The sequence below is a fragment of the Leucopleurus acutus genome (assembly GCF_964270905.1).
Source record: "Leucopleurus acutus genome assembly, chromosome: 1".
NCBI lineage: Eukaryota > Metazoa > Chordata > Mammalia > Artiodactyla > Delphinidae > Leucopleurus > Leucopleurus acutus.
Genome location: NC_139142.1, coordinates 39682361 through 39703911, shown reverse-complemented (window position 1 = coordinate 39703911; position 21551 = coordinate 39682361). Strand labels below are relative to the sequence as shown.

Below are 21551 nucleotides of genomic sequence, written 5' to 3'. Positions count from 1 at the left end.
GGGGGCAGGAGCAGAAGCGGGAGGAGGCGGGGGCAAGAGACGCTTGAGGCTCGAGCTAACCGGACGGGTCGCTCCGGCTCTCCGGGGAGAGGTGCTTCCCGGCCCTGGAGAAGGGGCGAGTCCCGCGCGAGCCCCCGGGAGGCGCCGCGCGCTCGAGAGGGACGGTCGGGCGACCCCGGCCCTCTGAGGGCTTGGCGCCCGGCTCCCCTCCTTTCCACCTCGCGAGGGAGGGAGAGAGGGAGGGAAGGAGGGGAGGGAAGGTCCGGCGGGGGACGCAGAATGGCTGTTCGAGGGGGGCTTGCGATTTGCTTTTCCCGGGAGCTGCCTCCACTCCTGCGGCCGCCGCGAGGGCTGGCCTGAACGAGGTCTCCCCGCTCTCCCGCTGCGAGACCGCGCGGTCCCTGGATTGGGACAGCGGCCCCGGCATGTCGTCCGGCACCATGAAGTTCAATGGCTACTTGAGGGTCCGCATTGGCGAGGCCGTGGGGCTGCAGCCCACCCGCTGGTCCCTGCGCCACTCGCTCTTCAAGAAGGGCTATCAGCTGCTGGACCCCTACCTGACGGTGAGCGTGGACCAGGTACGCGTGGGCCAGACGAGCACCAAGCAGAAGACCAACAAACCAACGTACAACGAGGAATTCTGCGCCAACGTCACCGACGGTGGCCACCTCGAGCTGGCTGTCTTCCACGAGACGCCCCTGGGCTACGACCACTTTGTGGCCAACTGCACCCTGCAGTTCCAGGAGCTGCTGCGCACGGCCGGCGCCTCGGACACCTTTGAGGGCTGGGTGAGTACCTTGAACCCTCCCCTTTGTGTCCACTCAGCACCTTCTCCCCCCTTCATTTTTCAAAACTTGCCCGGGGCGCGCTTTCCCATCTTCCCAAGCGCAGGGAATTCCCTCCACTGCGGCCCTCGCTTTGGTTCTCGCCCAGGTGGCCACGGCACTGGTGGTGCGCTAGGGCACAGGTGTGTCTCTAGAAAGCTATCCTCGACACGGTCCCCTTTCGGGATGGCAGCTTGGGCTAACGGGAAGTCGGGGTAGGGGCGGTCACCCCCCTCCGCCCACACTTTGGGTAAGGCGCCCCAACTCTCAGCTTGAGGGTAATACGCAGGAAAGGCAAAGAAGTTGTGATAGATAGGAAAGTGACTTGATTTGGGTCAAGTTCTTTAAGCGGTTTTTAGGAGAAGGTGATACATTCTCGCAGGTATTATTCATAATGTTTATGGATACGTGTTGGTTCAGCAGCTCAGATGTGCACACGTGTTTCAGCATGCACATCCATTACATCCCAGAGGTACATAACCTGCATTGGCAGGGATTGGAGTGCCTGGGTCTTCAGTTGGCCAAGTTTCGTTTAGCAGTTTTCCAAGGAGATGAGGTTTACGTGTGTTTGTAACTTCAGTTCAGTTTCAGCCTGAGAGGGGTGAGTCCTGCAGTATGTGTTTCTGTTGTTATTGGTACTGAGAGTTTAGAGGGCTCTTCAGCAGTTTGTGAACCGCCCCCCTCCCCTCTCCTCACCTGCTGGTGCTTCTGTATATTGACAAGTAGTTAACCCGCAACTTCCTACTTGCCTGTGCTTTTTCACATAGTTCCCATGAGGCAAAATTTCTGCTGCAAATAAATTAAAATGTCTAGAGCACTCTACACAGTGCTAAAATGCGTTTGCTTCTTAATCTTCATACTGTTTTTGTGATGCAGGTGTTATCCTTCCCACTCTTATGTGATGAAATGATAATTATAATGAAGAGGTCTGGCCTGGCAAAATGGAGTAAGCCCTTTGAAGAGTCTCGGGAGTTTAATGATTTAAATTCTGGAGAATGTCAGTTTTGAGCCCAGAATGGTGACTCAGTATTGAAAACCTGTTTGAAATTAACAAGTGGGGGAATCAGATGGATAATAAGGAAGATTCATTTAGATATTTATTTTACACTTTGAGGAATTGATTATTTTATCATATACTTTGTAAACTTACAGCAGCTTGTGGAGTAGTCTCTTAAATAGGAGAAAAAACCATAACGACTGTTTAACCATATCATCAAATTATATTGAGTTACTTTCCCTTCAGCTGAATTTACTTGGTGGAATTTAGAAGTGGCTTAGAGAGGAACGGCCAAAGTAGAGATTGACTTTTTATCCTGTGACTTTCTGGACAGGAAATAGAGGTGAGTCTAGGAATCTGAATGGAATTATTAAATTAGTGTCTGATTAGGAGTTAGGTTGGGCAAAGCTCTAAAAGAACTAGGTTCTGAAATATGGTGGTGCAGACTGACCAATGGCCATTAGAAGCCTGTTTTCCCAAAAAGATCCTAGACTGGTTCATTTTACCCCTAGTCTGCACATTTGAATCACCTGGGGAGCTTTTCAAACTCCCCAGTTTTAAAGACTCTAGACAGGAATCTATTATGGCTGTGGACCCCAGCATCAGTACTTTTCAGCTCTCCACGTGATTGCAATGTGCAGTGAAGTTTGAGAACCTGTAGGCTAAATGAAGACTGAAAGATAAGGGCTGGAGAAGCTTAAGTGTAGAAAGATTCAGGTTACCTGACAAGGTGGGGGTATTTAGAGCTGCCTGTTGTCCCACTGGCTGAATAGATTTAAATGTAAATTAAATTTCTATATCTATAATTGTCTGAATTCATTATATTTAGGTGTTTAATGTGGGGTTCCAGAAAATATGAGTGTTTGGTAGGATAGGTCAGCCTTTAAATGACCTTGGAACTGGTGATTTGTCAGACACTCATTCAATTAGGAGGCAGTTTTTAAAAGTTCTGGGTATTTTGAAACTGTGATGATAAGGTAGAATGGGTAGTGTGTTTCCTTTCTTTTAAAATTTTTTGTTAAGAAAATAATTTTAAGAAAATATTTGGAAATACATGGAATGCTTGTTTTCTAAATGATCCTTTATAGGTCTAAAGGTGGTTTTGAAATTTAGAATGACAGAAGTACTTATTTATCTTTAGCATATTAAATTGAAATGTGTAGTTTATTCAGGAAGTTACAAACGGAGTAATTTACTCTACAGTAAATTTATTTGTTGCAATTGAAATTACAAATTTCTAAACTCTAAAAAATACTAAAAGCTTAGTTTTTGCTAGATCATGAGAAGAGACAAAAACAGAAGACACCTTTATTATTAGACTAAAACAAAGTTGTTATGCTTTTTTGCTTAACATGCTTTCTGAGTATTAAGAAGATAATCATTGGCGTTGATTTTGAACCAATTTCGTCTGTATTACCTTCTAATCTTGATGAGAGAAAGGGTTAGATCTCTTCTGTGCAGTATATTCCTAGTATCAAGCACAGTGCCTGCCATGGATTAGGCAATCAACTATTTCTTTCCTAACTATACTATTTCATTTAATTTACATTATATCCAAGGAGGTAGTGGGATATAATGTAACAACTAAAGAAATTCTTAAACGGAAATTCACAGCATTAAAAACTTAAATTAGAAAAGATCTCAAAGACCTGAGTTTCCACCTGAAACTAGAAAAGAAGAGCAAATTGAATCCTAAGTAAGCAAAAAGAAGGAAATGTAAAGATAGCAGAGGTCAGTTGAAGCAGAAAATAGAAACAGCAGAGAAAAATCAATGAAACAAAAAGCTGTTCTTTGGGAAAAAAGGAACATAATAAAATTGATAAACCTCAAATGATCAAGAATAAAAACACACAAATTACCAATGTTAGGAATGAGAGAACATCACTATAGATCCTATGGACATTTAAAAATGTATATTATGAATAACTTTATGCCAGGAAATTCCACAATTAGATGAAATGAACAAATTCTTTGAAAGATACAAATGACCCAAACTCATTCAAATAACTTGAATAGCATTATGTCTATTAAGGCAATTGAGTTTGTAGTTAAAAACCTTCCACAATGCAAACTCAAGGTCCCAGAAGGCTTTACTGGTGAGTTCTATCATACATTTAAGGAAGAAATATTGCCAACTACACAAACTATTTCAGAAAACAGAAGAGAAGGAAACACATCCCGGCTCATTTCACGAGGCCAACATTACCTTTATACCAAAACTTGATGAAAACATTACAAATAAAACTACAGACCAGTGCCCCTCGTGAATATAGATATAAAAACTCTTAAATTTTAGCAAATCAAACCCAGCAATATAGCAAATGATCAAATGGGGTTATAACCAGGACTGCAAGGTTGATTAAACATTTATAGTCAATCAGTGCAACTCTTCATATTAACAGAATAAAAAAGGAGATTCATATGATCATCTCAATAGATAAAGAGTATTTGACAAAATTCAATACCCATTCATGATAAAAACTCTCAACAAATTAGTAATAGAAGAGAACTTTTTCAACGTGGTGAAGGACAATTGTGAAAAACCTACAGGTAACATGTTAATGGTGAAAAACAGAATGATATTCCGCTAAGATCAGGAGTGACAAGGATAGCTACTCTTACCACTTCTGTTCAACAGTGTATTGGAGGTCCCAGTCAGTGCAATAGGCAATTAAAAAAATAAAGTACATGCAAAGGAAGAAGTAAAATTGTAGAAGATTCTAAGACACCTACAAAAGGGCTTCTAGAACCAACAAGCTAGGTTTAGCTAGGTTGCAGGATCCAAACCAATCTACAAAAATCAGTTGTTTCTATATATTATCAGTGGACAATCGAAAATTGAAATAGAAAAATACCATTTAAAAGAGCATCAAAATATGAAATTGGATAAATCTGATAAAACATGCAAGACTTGTTCACTGAAAATGACAAACCATCACTGAAATAAGTTAAAGATCTAAATAAATGGAGAGAGATACTGTGTTCATAAATGGGAAGATTCAATATTGTTAAGACCTCAATTCTTAACAGGTCTTCCCAACTTGTTCAATAGATTTAATGCAATCCTAGTTAAAATACCATCAAGCTTTGTTGTAGAAATTAACAGACTGATTCTAAAGTTTATATGAACATGTGAAGGACCCAGACTCATCTAAGAATAATTTTGAAAAAGGATGAGTTGGAGGACTTAAACTATCTGATTTCAAGATAACTATAACATTACCATAATTAAGATACTGTGGTATCGGAGTAAAGAGAGTCATATAGATCAGCAGAGTAGAAGAGAGTCTAGAAATAGGTTCACACATATATGATAAATTGACTTTCTTTTTTTGACAAAGATGTCAAGGCAATTCAATGGGGAAATGATAATTTTTTTCAACAAGAGGTGTGTGAACAATTGAACAGTTATGTGCAGAGACTTGAGCATTGACCTTTACCTCATGTCATACCCAAAAATTAACTTAAAATGGATCATGGACCTAAAAAAAGGATTTTAGCTATAAAATTTTTATAAGAAAACATAGAAGAAAGATCTTAGTGCCCTTGGGTTAAGCAAACATTTTTTAGACAGGACACAAAAAAGCAAGTACTATAAAAAAAAATCAAATCAGACTATTGAAATTAACTATTGCTTTTCAGAAGATACTTAAGAAAAAGAAAACACAAGCCATTGACTGGGAGAAATTATTTGCAACATGTAAATCAGACAAGAGACTTTTAACGGGAATATATAAAAACTCTTAAAATGCAATGAGAAAAATATTCAATTTAAAAATGGGACAAAGATTTGAATAGGCACCCTTCATGGAAAATAGCACATTAATAGATTAGTCAAGGAAACGTAAATTAAAACCAAAACCCATGGGAAAGGCTAAAATTAAAGAGACTGATCATACCAAGAGTTGGTGAGGAAGTGGAGCAACTGGAACTCTCATATACTACTGTGCAGTATATAAAATAATAGTCACGTTAGAAAACACTTTAACAGTTTCTTAAAGTGTTAGACATATACTCACCATGGGACCTAGCTACCCTTAAGTACTTACCAAGAGAAATGAAACCATTTTACAGAGACTTGTACATGAACATTCACAGCTGCTTTATTTGTAATAGCCCCCAAACTGGAAAATGTCAGTCAACAGGTGAATATTTAAATTTATTTATTTTATTTATTTATTTTTGCCTGCGTTGGGTCTTCGTTGCTGTGTGCGGGCTTTCTCTAGTTGCGGCGAGCAGGGGCTACTCTTCGTTGAGGTGTGCTTGCTTCTCATTGAGGTAGCTTCTCTTGTTGCGGGGCACAGGCTCTAGGCACGCGGGCTTCAGTAGTTGTGGCTCAGGGGCTCTAGAGCGCAGGCTCAGTAGTTGTGGCGCACGGGCTTGGTTGCTCCGCGGCATGTGGGATCTTCCCAGACCAGGGGTCGAACCCGTGTCTCCTGCATTGGCAGGAGTGCAGTGTTCCCTACACTGGCAGGCGGATTCTTAACCCCTGCGCCACCAGGGAAGTCCCCAACAGGTGAGTATTTAAACAAATTCTGTATCTATTCAATGGAATACTACCCAGTAATAAAAAGTGATGAACTATTGGTACACGTAACAGTATGGATGAATCTTAAAATATGTGATTTACATACTGAAAGAAGCCAGACACAAAAGAGTACATACTATATGATTTCATTTATGCAAAATTATGGAAAATGTAAACTAGTTTGTAGTGACAGGAAGCAGATCAGTGGTTGCCTGGGAACGGGAGAATGAAGGTGATGGAGGGATGGATTACAGAGGAGGCACAAGGAAACTTCTGAGCGAGATGAATATATTCATTATTTTGATTGTGCTGATGGTTTCACAGTTATATACTTAACGTCTAAGCACATCAGATAGTTCACTGTTAAGTGTGTGCACGTTGTTGAGTGACAGTTATACTCAATAAAGCTGTAGAGAAAAAACGTTGAGGATTTATTATCCTTATTTTACCAAAGAAGATGTTAGGTAAATAAGTGCCTGAATTAGATTTGAGCCAAGGCTGACTCTTGAAAACCACGTTGCCTCTTTAGTGCAAAAAATATTATCAGAGTAGGAGCATTAAAAAACACCAAACTCATTAAATACAGTTTCTGACTTTTGGACACAGTCTCATTTTCTAAATTATCACTGTCAGCTTTTTTTCTGTTTCTTCTAGAACCGGTTTGTTTTGCATAATTTCTTGAACTTCTAAAACTCGAAAGTTTGTCTAAGTTAAAACCTTATCTTCTCCTTTCATAGATTTGCTCTGTATTCGCTGACTTTCCAAATGGGGACCAGCACTTAATACTTAGTGCAGAGCATAGGGACATGGCAGGAGGCAGGAGGGGCTGGAGGCTGCGTCATGGAAAGGCCTTGGCATCCCCTCAGGAAGGAAGGACCTGCTTGGCAGTATCCCAGGCTGTTTTCCTGGTTCAACCCTCCTGAAGACATTCTGTTCCCTGCAGCAGTGGAGGACTGCTTTCTCTCAACTCAGTGAGGTTACCTATTTAGTAGTCTTGGTTACCTGTTTAGTAGTCTTGTCAGGGGAAGCCTCCAGGTTACCACTTGGCAATCGTTGATTATCTTTGCTCTTGATTCCTGGATCCAGGTACATGAATTTATAGCATCAGATTGAATCTTCTAGATTCATTATCTAGCGGTTCATTCTCTTTTGTACTTTGTGGTACAGTTATTTGTTCTCACAATGATTTTTTTCGGAGCCAGTTTGGTGAGGAGCGTTTAGGGAAGAAACATATTTTAGCATCTCTAGGGAGGTTTATCCCAGTGTATGTGAATTGTGTTGGGTATATTGTGTCTTCAGTTTCATGGTAAGAATTTTGCTGCAGTGGGGCTGGCTGTTTCTCATCATGGTTAAGTTGTGGCTCAAATGTTCCCCCCTCAGAGAACACCTTCCAGACCACATTATCTGTCACCACATTATCTGTCACCCTTCATTGCACTCATCCCTCTCTGAGATCATTTTGTTAATTTATTTTCTTATTTTACCTTCCTCCTTTAGGGTATAAACACCTTGAGAGCAGGGACCCCACCTCTCTTATTCACTGTTCTAAGTCCAGCATCTTGAGCAGTGTCTGGTATATAGTAGGCACTAAATCTCTGTTGAAATGTGATTTTGGAGCAAGTAAAGTATAAGCACTTTGGAAGGATCTTGACTTAAACATTTTATTCATCTTTTTTAAAAAATTTATTTATTTTTGGCTGCACTGGGTCTTCGTTGCTACCTGCGGGCTTTCTCTAGCTGTGGCGAGCGGGGGCTACTCTTGGTTGCGGTGCGCAGGCTTCTCATTGCCGTGGCTTCTCTTGTTGTGGAGCACAGGCTCTAGGCGTGTGGGCTTCAGTAGCTGTAGCAAGTGGGCTCGGTAGTTGTGGCTCGTGGGCTCTAGAGCACAGGCTCAGTAGTTGTGGTGCACGGGCTTAGTTGCTCCGTGGCATGTGGGATCTTCCCGGACCAGGGCTCGAACCTGTGTTCCCTGCACTGGCAGGCGGATTCTTAACCACTGCTCCACCAGGGAAGTCCCTATTCATCTGTCTAAAAACAAAATGAAAGTAATTCGGGATTGACCAGTTATTACAATGATCACAGTGTCCCTTGTAAAAAAAAAAAAATCAATTAATTACATACCAACTTGCACTTGAAAGACTGGACCAGATTCTTGGGTCCTTTGAATATGATAATGGATGGAAAACTGTTTGGAGAAATCTTTGCTTTTGCTTATTTTAAAAGACTGTGATTTCTAAACCTGTTAATATGGTATAACTTTGTTCACTGGGTAGTTTGTGAGCCCGACATGTTAAATTCGGTTGTGCAAACCCTGGAGAGCTAATGAGGTTGGTGGGCAGAGTGAATCATTTTATCTTACATAACTCTTAGTACAGTTTTGGTATCTAGCAAATGTTTAGAATGATGACTAGCTGTGATAGTAGAAGTGCAGTACTTTTTAATGAGAGGGGTAGCATTTATGTAGAATCAAGGAGTGCCTTGGATTTTCTGTGGTCTTCCTTCTATTTTGTAAAACAGTTGGCTACATCTGGGACTCCATTTGTGTTGGCTGCTGGCTCCATTTTATTAGAATATGATAAAAATGAGGCCTGAAAGTCATTTCCTGACCACCTTCTTTCCACCTTCGTCATTGCTGTATCCAAAATGATCTTTCTCAGTTGCCGAGCTGATAGTCATTCCTTTACTTAAAACCCTTCAGTGGTTCCCCACTGCCCTTAGATAAAACACAACTCTTCAAAATGCTATAGAATGTTCTGGACCCCAATTTCCTCTTCAGCCTTATTGCTTACCTCACCCCATCCCACACTCCATGCTCCAGCCACAATGAGCAGCTTTCAGTTCCTCAAGAGCAACCATGCTAATTCCTACTTGTGCTTCAGGTCTCACCATAGACCTCACTTTACCCAGGAAACTTTCCCTGACATTCCAAGTCTGGGTTTGGTTCTCCCCCTCCTCCTTCGTGTTCCCTCAGCATCCTAAGAGCTCCACTGCCCACTCCCCCTGTATCCTGAAAGGATGGATATATGAATGGATTGGGCTCTCATGGAAGTGTATGATATTGGTCAGAGGAGTTCAGGGTTTAAAAGTGTGGGTGATTGACTGAGATTCATCCCTTCTGCTCCTGGGGTAGCTACTCTAACAGACTATTACATGTTTCTCTATGAAATGCCAAGCCTTAGGTGAGCTTTCATGCACCACTGAGCGTGTCCTATGTACCAGGCACTGTGCTGTACCCTGGAGAGGCAAGTGGGCAAGACAGACATGGCTCTTTTCTTCACAGGCCTCGTAGTTCCAAGGGGGAGAGAGATTGGGGAGGTAGGGGGGACAACAACCAGGAAATGACAGAATAGAAGTAAGGACTAAGATGCTGGTGAGTGCCTGCTTTGCGGAGACCAGAAACATTTTCCTGGAGGAAAAACAGTTGATTTTTAAGGCTCCAGCATAGATAGCATGGCCACAGGCCTGCTTCAGTTAAAGGACCGTGAAAAATCATCCCTCAAAAGAAGATAAGGAACGTCTGACCTAATAATGCTTTCCCAGAGAGACATCACAGATCCCTTTTGAAAGTTAAACGTTCCTGACCCACAGAAATCTTTCCATCGTCCGAAAGTTTGGAGGGAACTAAGTTTCAATATCTATGAACAGATGACCCAAAAGAACATTTAACTCCCGAAGACAGAAAACGGTAGCACCCTTTTTGAACCATCAAATGCCCCAAGCTTTTTACAGATCAGAAAAGAATCACTGATGTTGAAGCGGGAGAGTCTAGTTCAGAACAGCAACAAAAAGCCTGACAGCTTTTAGGCCCGTGGACGGGCTACAGATGTATTCATTTGGCAGTGATGTTTAACATTCAGTCTGAAGGCATTTAGTTCTGTGGTGCTGTAGTTTGCTGCAGACCCCACCACCCCCTAATACTCAGTCCCCTTGACTCATTACCTGCTTGGTCCTGAGAAATTTTTGAGTTTTTGAACCTACTATAGCTCAGTCCTTTGTTTTCAGAATGTGGAAACCAAAGCTCCAGCCAAAGCTTTACTGTTGCCTTAGCTCATGTGATGTGTGACAGACAGACACACTTAACATCTACATAGATATGAAGATGTACTTATTTCAATTTATTTAGATATGTATTAATTTGTAAATACATTAAGTTAGATATTTATGTATATATATATATTTGTGTTCTAAAATTTTAGTGGAAGCTGGCTTATTAGTAAATATATGGGAAGTTTATGGGAACTTTAACTGTAAATTAGTATAGTATTAACTACCCAATTAAAGAAACTCTTTGTATTTCATTGTACAGCTTCCAGCAATATATAGGTACTGTTCTGTGAGAGTCAGGAGAGCTGGGTTCAAGGTGTGGCTTTGCCAGCTGTCAGCTGTGACTGCAGGCAAGCCTCTGTGTATCAGGGTCTCGGCTCCCTAGTTTCTATCAAGACGGGGCTGCACTAGAATCTCTCTAAGGACCCTTCCATCTCTAAAGCTTCTGCCTCCATTTGTTAGGCAGTTACATCAGTTCTTCGCTTTAGGAGTAACTGGTTTGGTTTTAAGCAGTCAAAATGACTTATATCTTCTCAAAGTTAGTAACTCCTAAGAATTCAGTTGGTCCAAATCTAAATTGCTCCGGCTTGGAGAGGATTTAACTCATGTCTAAATGACTTTCAGCATTGGTAGTGATGTTGATGTTATTTCCTTGGTTTAGAATCAGCCTTAAGGAATTACAGTGGGTCCTCATTTCAAGCCATGCAGTTATATTTCTTTTTTTAAAAAATTTATTTATTCATTTATTTATTTTTGGCTGCATTGGGTCTTCATTGCTGCTCACGGGCTTTCTCTAGTTGTGGTGAGCAGGGGCTACTCTTCGTTGCGGTGCGCGGGCTTCTCATTGCGGTGGCTTCTCTTGTTGCGGAGCACAGGCTCTAGGCACGTGGACTTCAGTAGTTGTGGCTCGTGAATCTAGAGCGCAGGCTCAGTAGTTGTGGTGCACGGGCTTAGTTGCTCCGTGGCGTGTGGGATTCTCCTCGACCAGGGCTGGAACCCGTGTCCCCTGCATTGGCAGACGGATTCTTAACCACTGCGCCACCAGGGAAGCCTATATTTCTTGATTTACACTAATGGGCTCCTTGTTCTATGGGATGGTAAGTTATGTCCCTGTTTTCTCGTATCAGAGAGCGACTGAGAATCCCACCATTTGAGCTTTTGCTAGAAGCCATTCTCACTAGCATGGTAATTAATGCTTTGTTGTCATGAAATGTCTGTAGCCACCAGTCTATCTATCCACCCTAGGTGATGACAAATACTATAAATCACTTGTAGGACAGACTTAGACTTTTTTTTTTTTTTTTTTTTTTGCGGTACGCGGGCCTCTCACTGTTGTGGCCTCTCCCGTTGCGGAGCACAGGCTCCGGACGCGTAGGCTCAGCGGCCATGGCTCACGGGCCCAGCCGCTCTGTGGCATGTGGGATCCTCCCGGGGCACGAACCTGGGTCTCCTGCATAGGCAGGCGGACTCTCAACCACTGCGCCACCAGGGAAGCCCAGGACAGACATTTTAATTAGATGGAGGAATGGGCCCAAGGGTATTGGCTATTGTAGTGTTTAAATGCTATACTGAAAAATTTTATGAGATGGGAAATTTTTGTTGAGAACTGTGGTACTATCCAGAGAGATTTATCAAGAATTACATTAGTGTGTTTCTGTAGCACCTGTAAATTAGAACAGTGATTGTCAGAGCACATAGGATGTTTTAGTAGAAAGACTAAACTGTGCTTTCATTATGTGTTGCCTTCTGGAACGTTCCTTTGATCTTTTCATAAGTTTCACCCTTGCACAACTTTGACCTTACAGGGAAAGAAATGCTTAAAAGTTAACCAAAGGTGTTTAGTTTGTGCTGTGATAAAAAAAATTAAGAAATTTGCTATAGGATAGAACCATGGCCAACATGAGCTCCTTGTAATTACTTTAATGAAATAAGTCACATGGGGCCAGTGTGAGCATACTCTAGACCTAGTGCCTGTTCTCCAATTGCTTAAACCAAAACCACAAAGCTGAATTTTTATTTGCAAGTCATGTATATCTCTTGTACGTGCTTGTCGCTATTTCTGCTTCTCTCTCATAGCACTTACATTTGATGTGCCTCTGTCCTCACACTGGGCATTGGTGTTCTTGCCTGTGATGTGTGATGCTGGCATCTGGGCAGCCAGTGTTCTGTGGCCCCTTCCAGTATCAGAGTTATGTGGTTCTGGTCATGGTTCCATTGGACGATACAAATTCTGCTCCCTTCTGAAATGTCTTCTGGACATTGTTCTGCTGATACTCAGTTTTGTTCTAGGCTCTGAAATTATTTTTGAAAGAGCCATATTAGCAGAATTTCCTATACAAAATGCATTTATTAATTTGTGAGCTGTGGACCTCTTAAGTGCTTTATTTTTTATTACTCTTGTTCCATCACAGTACAGAAGAGTTCAGAACAAATTTTTAGCAGAAGCAGTGCTTCTGAAACTGTTTTTGAACCCTGGACCCTTTTAGTGATGTTAAAAGCTATGGACCCTGTTTCTAGAAAAATGCACGTATGTGCATATTGCCATCATGCTGGGAAAAGCGTCATCAGGTTAGTGGTCCCCTGAAGCCTTACTGTGGACACACGGCCTCAGCTTAAGAAATTCCAATGAAAAGTGTCAAAAAATAAGGTTTTTATTAATTCCTAATTCCTAGGGCATTGTACTGATATTTTCCCCTGCAATTAGAGGACATTTTCACTTCAGCTAATTATAGGAGACAGTTAACTAGTAGAAAAGAGAAGCTGTAAATTTTAGAGAAAAAAGATGTAAAGTGGCTGGCTCCTGGTGAAATATACTAGATAATGACCCATTTTAGGACCTATTTGGTTGTGTTATATAGGTATTTTCAGAAGTCTCTACTGTTGAAGGGGTTTCTTTGAGGTTTGCAATAGATGAAAAGTTAAAAAAAAAAAAAAAACTAGGACAGTTTGAGTGACCTTGGCTTGATGTCTTTTGTTAATATAAAGTTTTCCCCTGTAAAAAGAGACAGGATTTATCTGTATACTTAAAACTTTTACCCTCTTCTTGAGCTGTACTGGGCCTTACGGTGAACCACTGTGTTAGTCCAAGACAAAATGATGAAATCAGTGATGCTTGCCTGTTCCTCTTGCCCTGTGACCCCTGGTCTCTTATGGCCTGGGTCCCTCTGACCCAATAAGATTTTCTGATTCTGTCCTGAGTTCCTGCTCACCTTGCTGAGACCTTGGAAAACAACCTGATGGTGGTAGAAATTGAGCTGAATGGAGGGCACCCAGAGCGCAGCCCCCTAGCTAGTTGAAGGTGAAACTTGAATTTAGCTCTCTGGACTTCAAGATTCTTTCCTGATGCCACTTTAGTGTGTGATGGAGGCAGCAGGAAAGCCATTCAATCATTCATAGATCTTTATTGAGCACCTATTGTGTGCCCGACTCCATTCTAGGTGTTACAGATGGGGCAGAGAACACAACATCCAGAATTTCGGCTCTCACGGGGCTTCTCCCCTCTCATGAAGAGACAGATAATAAGCAAACAAACAAAACACAAAAAAATAACAAATCGTGGTTAGGTGCTAAGTGGAGAATTAAAACAGGGTGATGTGACGGAGTGTGACAAGGTGACTGCTTTACCTAGAATGGATAGAGGACTCAAGAGAAGGTGACATTTTGGCTGAGACCCAAGTGGCAAGAAGCAACCAGTCGTGTGAAGATTAGAGAGAGCATCCCAGGCAGAGGGGACAGCTAAGGCAAAGCCCCAAAGGTGGCAACAGGCTTGACGTGTGGAGGAACAGGCAGAAGGTATTAGAAAGAGGATACACTTCATATTAGCAAGTGCAGTATGTTAACCCCAGGTCTGCCACGATGAACCAGTCCCTTCAGCTCTATTGCCCCTTCTGGAAAATGGTGCTAAAGTTAGATAACTCTTAGGATTGGTGTGAAGATTAGATTTAATACATTAAACATGCTCAGCACAAAATAGGCCCTCAAGAAATGGTAGCTTTGGCTGCTTTTAATCTCCCAAGGAAATTGATATTTTGACAGGGGTCTTCTGAAAATAATATTGGCCAAGGAAGGACGTTCGGATGGTTGCACTTTAGACAATGAAGGTGACGATGTAAACATTTCCTGGGAATAGCGTCTGCTTGTTCTCTACCTCTTTCAGTGCCATATTTTCCAAAAAAAAAAAAGAGTAGGGGAAAGGAAACGAAGACACTAAAGTTTATTCAAGATTCTTGAATTTTTGAATGATACATTTATTTTCTATGGAGTCATAAGTATTAATGGAAAATTTTAATACTTAGAGGGATAGGATAATTGTACTGCAGTGATACAATTGAGAGGGTCCCAGGTGTTTTTATTTTATTTTTTTTGGAAACTATCAGTATAAATGTATGGATGAGAATTAATAATCATGGTGCCAGTAATGATAAAGGAAATAAAACCTCAAAAATTATGAATTAGTGGATACAGTTGATTCTTGTTGACTACTGAAAGCTCATTTACCTTATTGACTATAATTTTGTGAATTAATTCTGGATAATTTTGTCTATTTTGAAAAATTTTGGATCATGCCTATTTTGGCATCTCCCTGATCTCCGGAATTTCTGACTGTCCCTTCAATATCCATTTGGTCTGTGTTCAATGTAAAAAGACACATTAGCATTTGCCTAAGCCATATAAGATGCATATTAAGATTGTGCATATTAAGATGCAGAATCTACAATGACAGAGGCATAGCACACAAATACCGGCTTTGAGGAATATTTATTGGACAACTACCGTAATTAGCAGTGCATCATAGTGTGATGCTTGGGTGTCAGCCAGATTGGGGTTCAGCTATTTGTTTTGCCTCGTATTGTAGAGGTCATTTAACCTCTGCTAGCCCCAGCTTTTTCATCATAACGTAGTACCTACCTCACAGGGTTATGTGACAATATAGTGAAGACTTATGTAAACCATCTAGCACGGTGCATAACACATACCACTACAGAAGAATCATCAATGTCACAATTACTACCACCACCATCACCACTCTACCCCAGTACTTACATATGAAGTCATGAGCCCAGCCTTTTCTGAAATTAACTCTGAAAACAGTATGATATTTATTTACCTAGAATTTTGGAGTTTTTAATTTTAAGGAATTTAGACTTTAGAATTTTTAGAATTTTAGAAGGGATTTTTGAGTCCAGCCTTCTTGCCGTGTTTGCTTTTTATTTAAGATTCTGGAGTGTAAATCAGCGGATGGTTACTGGTGGAAGAGGAGATGGTTTCCTTATCCTGGGTTAGGGGTAAATGCTGCACAAATGTCCATTCTGAAAGATCTTGCAAGGAATCTGGGGAAATGAAGCTGGAATTACTATAGCTGCAATGTTGGCCCAAGTTAGTTTATGGAAAACCTTGAGTTTGAGTCTGTTGGTTTGCTTATCCAATATTGGATAGAGAGAAGGTTCTGAGTTAGGGTGAGTAATCAGAAAGAAGTAAAGTTGCAACATTTTAGTTGCAAAAGTCTGATGGAGCCCCCTTTCAAAAGCTGAAGCGAGCATGTTTATTGCTACAGTTGAGAAAGATGGTAAATGGCCTCTTTAAATAGGCATTAAAAGACATTTCCTTGATTTAAGTTTGAACATGTAATGCATTGGATGTGAATTGTTCTTTCATCCTTTCAAGGAGGAAAACTACAATTTTAAAAGTGCATAGTTTGAACTTGTGGATTTCTGGGTGAATCAAAGATGCCAATAATTTTGATTTGGTTTAAAGAAAATATGACGATTTCCCCCATATCGATTCCCTCTAGTTTTATCTGTCGACTTGATACTTGTTTGCGGGGGGGGGGGGGGGGTCCTAGATCTTTCACAGGTGATTTTAAGTTAGAGGTTTTCTGATATGAAAATACTTAATTTTTCAGAACAAAAGTTTCATCTGCTCCATAGTAAGGGCCAACAGTGTTTATAGTAATGTTCAGCGCGGCCTTGGTTTTGGCTGTTCAGAAGCCTTGGTTAGCTCTTTGGCTCTGCGGAGAATACATTGTTTTTGAGTCTCGCTGCTGGGCCTCCTTGCCTTCTTGTCATGTACTTCCTGTACCTGGGTTGTGGTCATATTGATTTGCTGGGGCGCTGCTGTTGCAGATATCTGGGGGCGAATGAGAATTTGTTCATGGGTGTTGCCCTGACTTCGTCCGCTGACCTCCTTTCAGCCCAGTTTTACCACTCTCTGTGTGAGCACTAGAGACCCTCAGCGGCTCCCTGGTCCCTGGCAAAGTGCCCTGCACGTGGTAGAGATTCAGGAAACATTTGTAGAATGAAGAAACCCCTCCTTGTTCTCCTGTCTTGCGTCTTCCTCAGGATTCAAACACTGTCATTCACTTTTGCTAAGAGATCTTCTCTTTAAAAAAATTCCTATTTCAGATATAGACATTCATACTTGGTGTGTGTGAGGTTAAGAGTAGCCTCAGGAGTCGTTTAGAGAGAATGAATATGCCAGTGTGATTTTTATTCCCTTGATTATTTTAATAAGTGTAAAAGGTGTGTGAAAAGACTAGCTGAATCCCAGCTTCCCCAAATAAAATGTTAACTTTTGTTTGGGTGATAAAAGATGGTTTTCAAAGGAGGAAAAACTGACTCAAACCATCTTCTGGTATACCAGATGTAAGGACCATATTAATGGCAGCCTGCCCTTGGTAAGAACAGGGCACCAGCAAGGGGCGTAAACTAGATCATGGTTTAACTGTGACCTTGAAGGAATAGTTGCCATTTAAGCTTACTTTTTTTTTAAAAAAAAATTCTGTTACAGCAAAATAAATGAGTGACCCCTGAAGTTGCCTCATTAGGAATCCAGTGTGCCTTTTTCTCTCTGAACGGAATATCTGATGGCCCATCGTCTACTCCTCCTGCTGTAATTTGGTCCTATTGGGCTTCTGCATGTAGAATTTTGTTTTAAAACAGGAAAAATAATGATTCTGAAAAATTGTTCCTGTCAAGATATTAAATGAGTCTTTCCATTAATATCATTTCCATTAGTATTTTGAAGTCAAATTACCTAGTGACAGTTTGGCTTCAGTGAAGCTTACATTAAAAAGAAGAGACTGACTGAGAGAATTGGAAGAAAAATAATGAATTCTCAGCACTCTCCCCAAGCCCCTCCCCCCCAATTCCCCCTCTCCTTACTCTTCTCAGGACCCTTGCTCCTTACTTGTCTCCTGCTTGGGTCATTGGTTGGAAGAGCTCAGGTTAGAGTCAGAGTTATAATCAGGGAGAATTTAAATTTGTTTCCTAGCACCCAGATTCTTCTCTGTAGTCAAGGGCCCTAATGTTCTAAGAAAACTGAAGTGCACAGGTGTGAACTTCCTGCTCCCACCTGTGGCATCTCCTGCAGGCAGTTTTGGGAAGAGGCCCAGTCCTATACCTGCTGTTTGGGCTCCCTCTGTATCCACCCTGGGTCAGATGTTTCATTTCCTGTACCTTCATCCTCTCCCTTCCTCCCGACACCTTTCCTTTAGAAATGACCCAGATCTCTTAAGCACTCAGCATCCCCAAACCCCATAGAACAAACCACCCAGGCCTCTCTTTGCTTTGCTTGTTTCCCTTTATTTTTTAAATAAATTTATTTATTTTATTTATTTTTGGCTGCATTGGGTCTTTGTTGCTGCGCGCGGGCTTTCTCTAGTTGCGGTGACGGGGGTCTACTCTTCGTTGCAGTGTGTGGGCTTCTCGTTGCAGTGGCTTCTTGTTGCGGAGCAGGGTCTCTAGGTGCGTGGGCTTCAGTAGTTTTGGCATGCGGGCTCAGTAGTTGTGGCTCGCGGGCTCTAGAGCACAGGCTCAGAAGTTGTGGCACACGGGCTTAGTTGCTCTGCGGCATGTGGGATCTTCCCAGACCAGGGCTCGCACCTACGTCCCCTGCATTGGCAGGCGGATTCTTAACCACTGCGCCACCAGGGAAGCCCTAGTTTCCCTTTTGAGGTGAGGCTCAGTGTCTCCCCTTCCCATCTCGGCCACCTCCCCAAAGAGCTGTCTGCATCTGTCCTCCCTAGCCCATTCATTCTTCTTCCCAATGCAGGATGACTTCTGCCTGCATCACTGTGTGAATACCGCTCCTGCAAAGCCCAGGAATGGCCGTGTAATCATGGTACTTACTTATCTTGTTGACTGCTACCTTCTCTTTGCTTCCCTGCTTCTGTGTTTCTCCAGCACCTTCTGGGAATTTTGTTTGTTTCTTACTGTACCCCTTTCATTATCCCTTAATCTCCTTTAATATTGGTGTTTCCTGGAGTGTTGTCCTTATATTGTTGTCTTTCTCACTCCAGATGGTCTAATCTGCTCTCATGGTCTTAACCATATTGCACGTATGCCAAGAATTTCCAAAGCTCTGTCTCCCATCTTTGTCCCTGGGCTTGATTACAGCTTCTAGGATTGGGGTAGGCTCAGGGCAAAGGGGTTTATACTCTGTCTCCTTCAGTCTATACAACAGTCGTGAGAGATGAGCAGTGCCATGGTTCCTGCATTTCCTACCCGAGGAGACTGTGGCTTAGAATGTCCAAGAACAGGTCCAAGGCCTTGTGTCTAATATGCTTGCTGGAAAGACCTACTTGGGCATCCTTCAGGCATTTCCAAGTCAACGGTGTCCACAACTAAATACCCCACCTTTATCCCTACCTGCTCCTCCACCCACTTTCCCAGTCAGAACTCATCTCACCATTGTTCAGGTACCTATGCATCATTGTGGACTTTTCTCTCTCCTTTCACCTCTTTTCCCATTTTCACCAACTGCCAAGTCCTGCTGACTTGGCTTGCTAAATATTCTTGAGTCAGTTTCTCTTTTCCATCAGCACCACACTTGTTCAGGCCCTTATCACGTAGATAGATTATTCCAATAGCCTTGGAACGGGTCGCCATGAATCTACTCCCTCAAATCCATCCTCCACAGAGCTACCCGGATCAGCTGTCTAAAAACTCGACCTTAGCCTCTCTCCTGCTAGAAATCTTTTAAAGGCTTCCCATCTGCTATGAAGTTCAGGCTCCTTGGGAAGATTCCCGGTAGTCTGGCCCTTGTCTCCCTCCCCCACTCCTTTTGCCGCCTCTCCCTGTCTCCTAGCTCATGATCGAGGTACAAATGAGCTAATTAGGTTTTCTTGCTGCTACTCATGTCTAATTCACTTTGTTTTCAGTACATACTGGGGGAGGAGAGCAGGTATTCCTTTGTAATTTGTGCAGAGGACTTGTTGCATAACACTGGAGAAGATAGGAGGGATGAAGGTTACATAGCAAAAAGATGTCACTTGCCATGTGACACACACACTCACAAACAGGCCTGGGCATGCACATGCACATAACAACACACGGCATTCCCAGAGCACCTGCTACAGCCAGAGGCGCATCAGGTGCTACGGGTGCACGGCTCAAGGAGCTCACCTGTAGTGAGGGAGACGGCACGAGCCCACTATTTCATCAGAGGGTACCTTTGGAATAGAAGTGTGTGCAGGGCATAGGGGATTGTGAGCCTGCTTCAGGGAGGACTTCGTGGAGGAGGAGGTATCCAAGTTCAGTCTTCAGGGAAAGTCAGTATTCACCAGATTTAAGGTGGCACAGACTCCTGTGCCTCGTCTCCCTTAGGGATTTGTCTTTTTTCCATAGAATTTTACCCATGTGGGTCATTTTACACAGGGCTAACAACACTTCAGTGCCTTTTTTTTTTCTTTTTTTTTTTTCAGTGCCTTTTAAAAGCAAACTGTCTACTATATAGAAAATAGATAAACAACATGGACCTGCTATATAGCACAGGGAACCATACTCAATATTTTGTAATAATCTATATGGGAAAAGAATCTGAAAAAATATATATAATATATATGTAATATACATATAATATATATGTAATATGTATATATATCTGAATCACTTTACTGTACACCTGAAACTAACACAACATTGTAAATCAAGTATACTTCAATTAAAAAATAAATTAAAAAAATTTTTAAGTGCTAAATTCATTTAAAAAATTAAAAAATCAAAAGCAAACTCTGTCTGGTTCAGACCATTGGCAGGAACTTGCTTCATGAGGGAAAGGGGACTATCTTGGCCCCTGTTGATTCCCAGTGCCTGGCCCTGGTAGGTGCTGAATAAATGGTTGAATTGGACACCTTGAGTGAGGGGTGAGAAAGGGTTCTCCTCTTTACCCTGGAGGTGAGACAAGTAAGTGTGACAGTTGAGGCCGGTGTGGGATGGGCCTGTGAGGTCGAAGCATGGTGGCCTGCCTGTGTCGTGGAACTGGGCTGGCTCCTGGCGGGGGCAGTGTGTAGGCTAGATGTCCAACTCTGTTCTGAACACCAGTGCCAAACTCATTTGCAGTTGAAGGGAGTGCCCTTTTAAAGGCTAAACGAATAATTAAATTCAAGCAGAAGGGTGATGGAGGTGGAGCTAACTCATTTATTAGCATATAATAGGATCACTCTAACTTCTGTAAATGTAAATGATGGTGCTTTGTCCTTTCCCAACTGCAGAAAAACCTGGGAGACATGCCCTGCATTATGAGTTCGTCAATGAGCAGCTGCTCAAAGATCTCAAAATACCAGAATATGTCATATCTGTGGGCTTTGTCCTATAGTTAATTACAGATTTTTATCTCCACATATGTGAAGTTAATGATTATCTGGTTTGGGCCCGGAATTATCTGCCCCAGACCCCCGTTCCACTGGGCTTCGTCACTGCCTACTATTGGTGTGAAGCCTTTGTTTTTCCACCAGAAGAATCGCACCGTAAGTGTTTCCACAGGAACTCTGCCCTTTGCCAGTGTCATTGTTGTGGCTGTACGGCAGAACCCACAGGGCGGAGGTGTTTTAGCCCTCGCTGAAAATGTCACAGATCTTTCCATCCCTCACTGCAAATTTTCCAGTGCGTTCTGGTCCACCGTGGAGTCTTAAAACCAGCTTTACTGATTACCACATAAGAACGGATCATTAGATGTCCTAAATGATCCGTTGAAGACTAGCATGCAGAAAGGCCTTTTAGTGTGTACCGCTAGCCGCTAACATTTGACAACACCACGTAGAAGTTGCTGTTTAAGGTCCGAGAAGTGTGTAGCATCACTGTTAAGACAGCCAAGGACATCACCGTTAAGTGAGCCAAGTTAAGACTTACCTCTGGCTAAGGCAGTTTTGTCCCTTTCAGTT

The 21551-nt window shown here is 42.1% G+C and overlaps 1 protein-coding gene across 1 annotated transcript in view; it reads left to right on the top strand.

Annotated features, from left to right (window-relative positions):
• Positions 1–319: 319 nt before the first annotated feature.
• The window catches only part of PRKCH (protein kinase C eta), a 222793-nt gene continuing 201561 nt past the window's right edge, over positions 320–21551 (top strand). The window contains exon 1 of the mRNA XM_082846315.1: positions 320–788. Within this exon, the coding sequence (XP_082702441.1) occupies positions 426–788 (363 nt within the window). The 5' untranslated portion in view covers positions 320–425. The remainder of the gene's footprint in view (positions 789–21551) is intronic.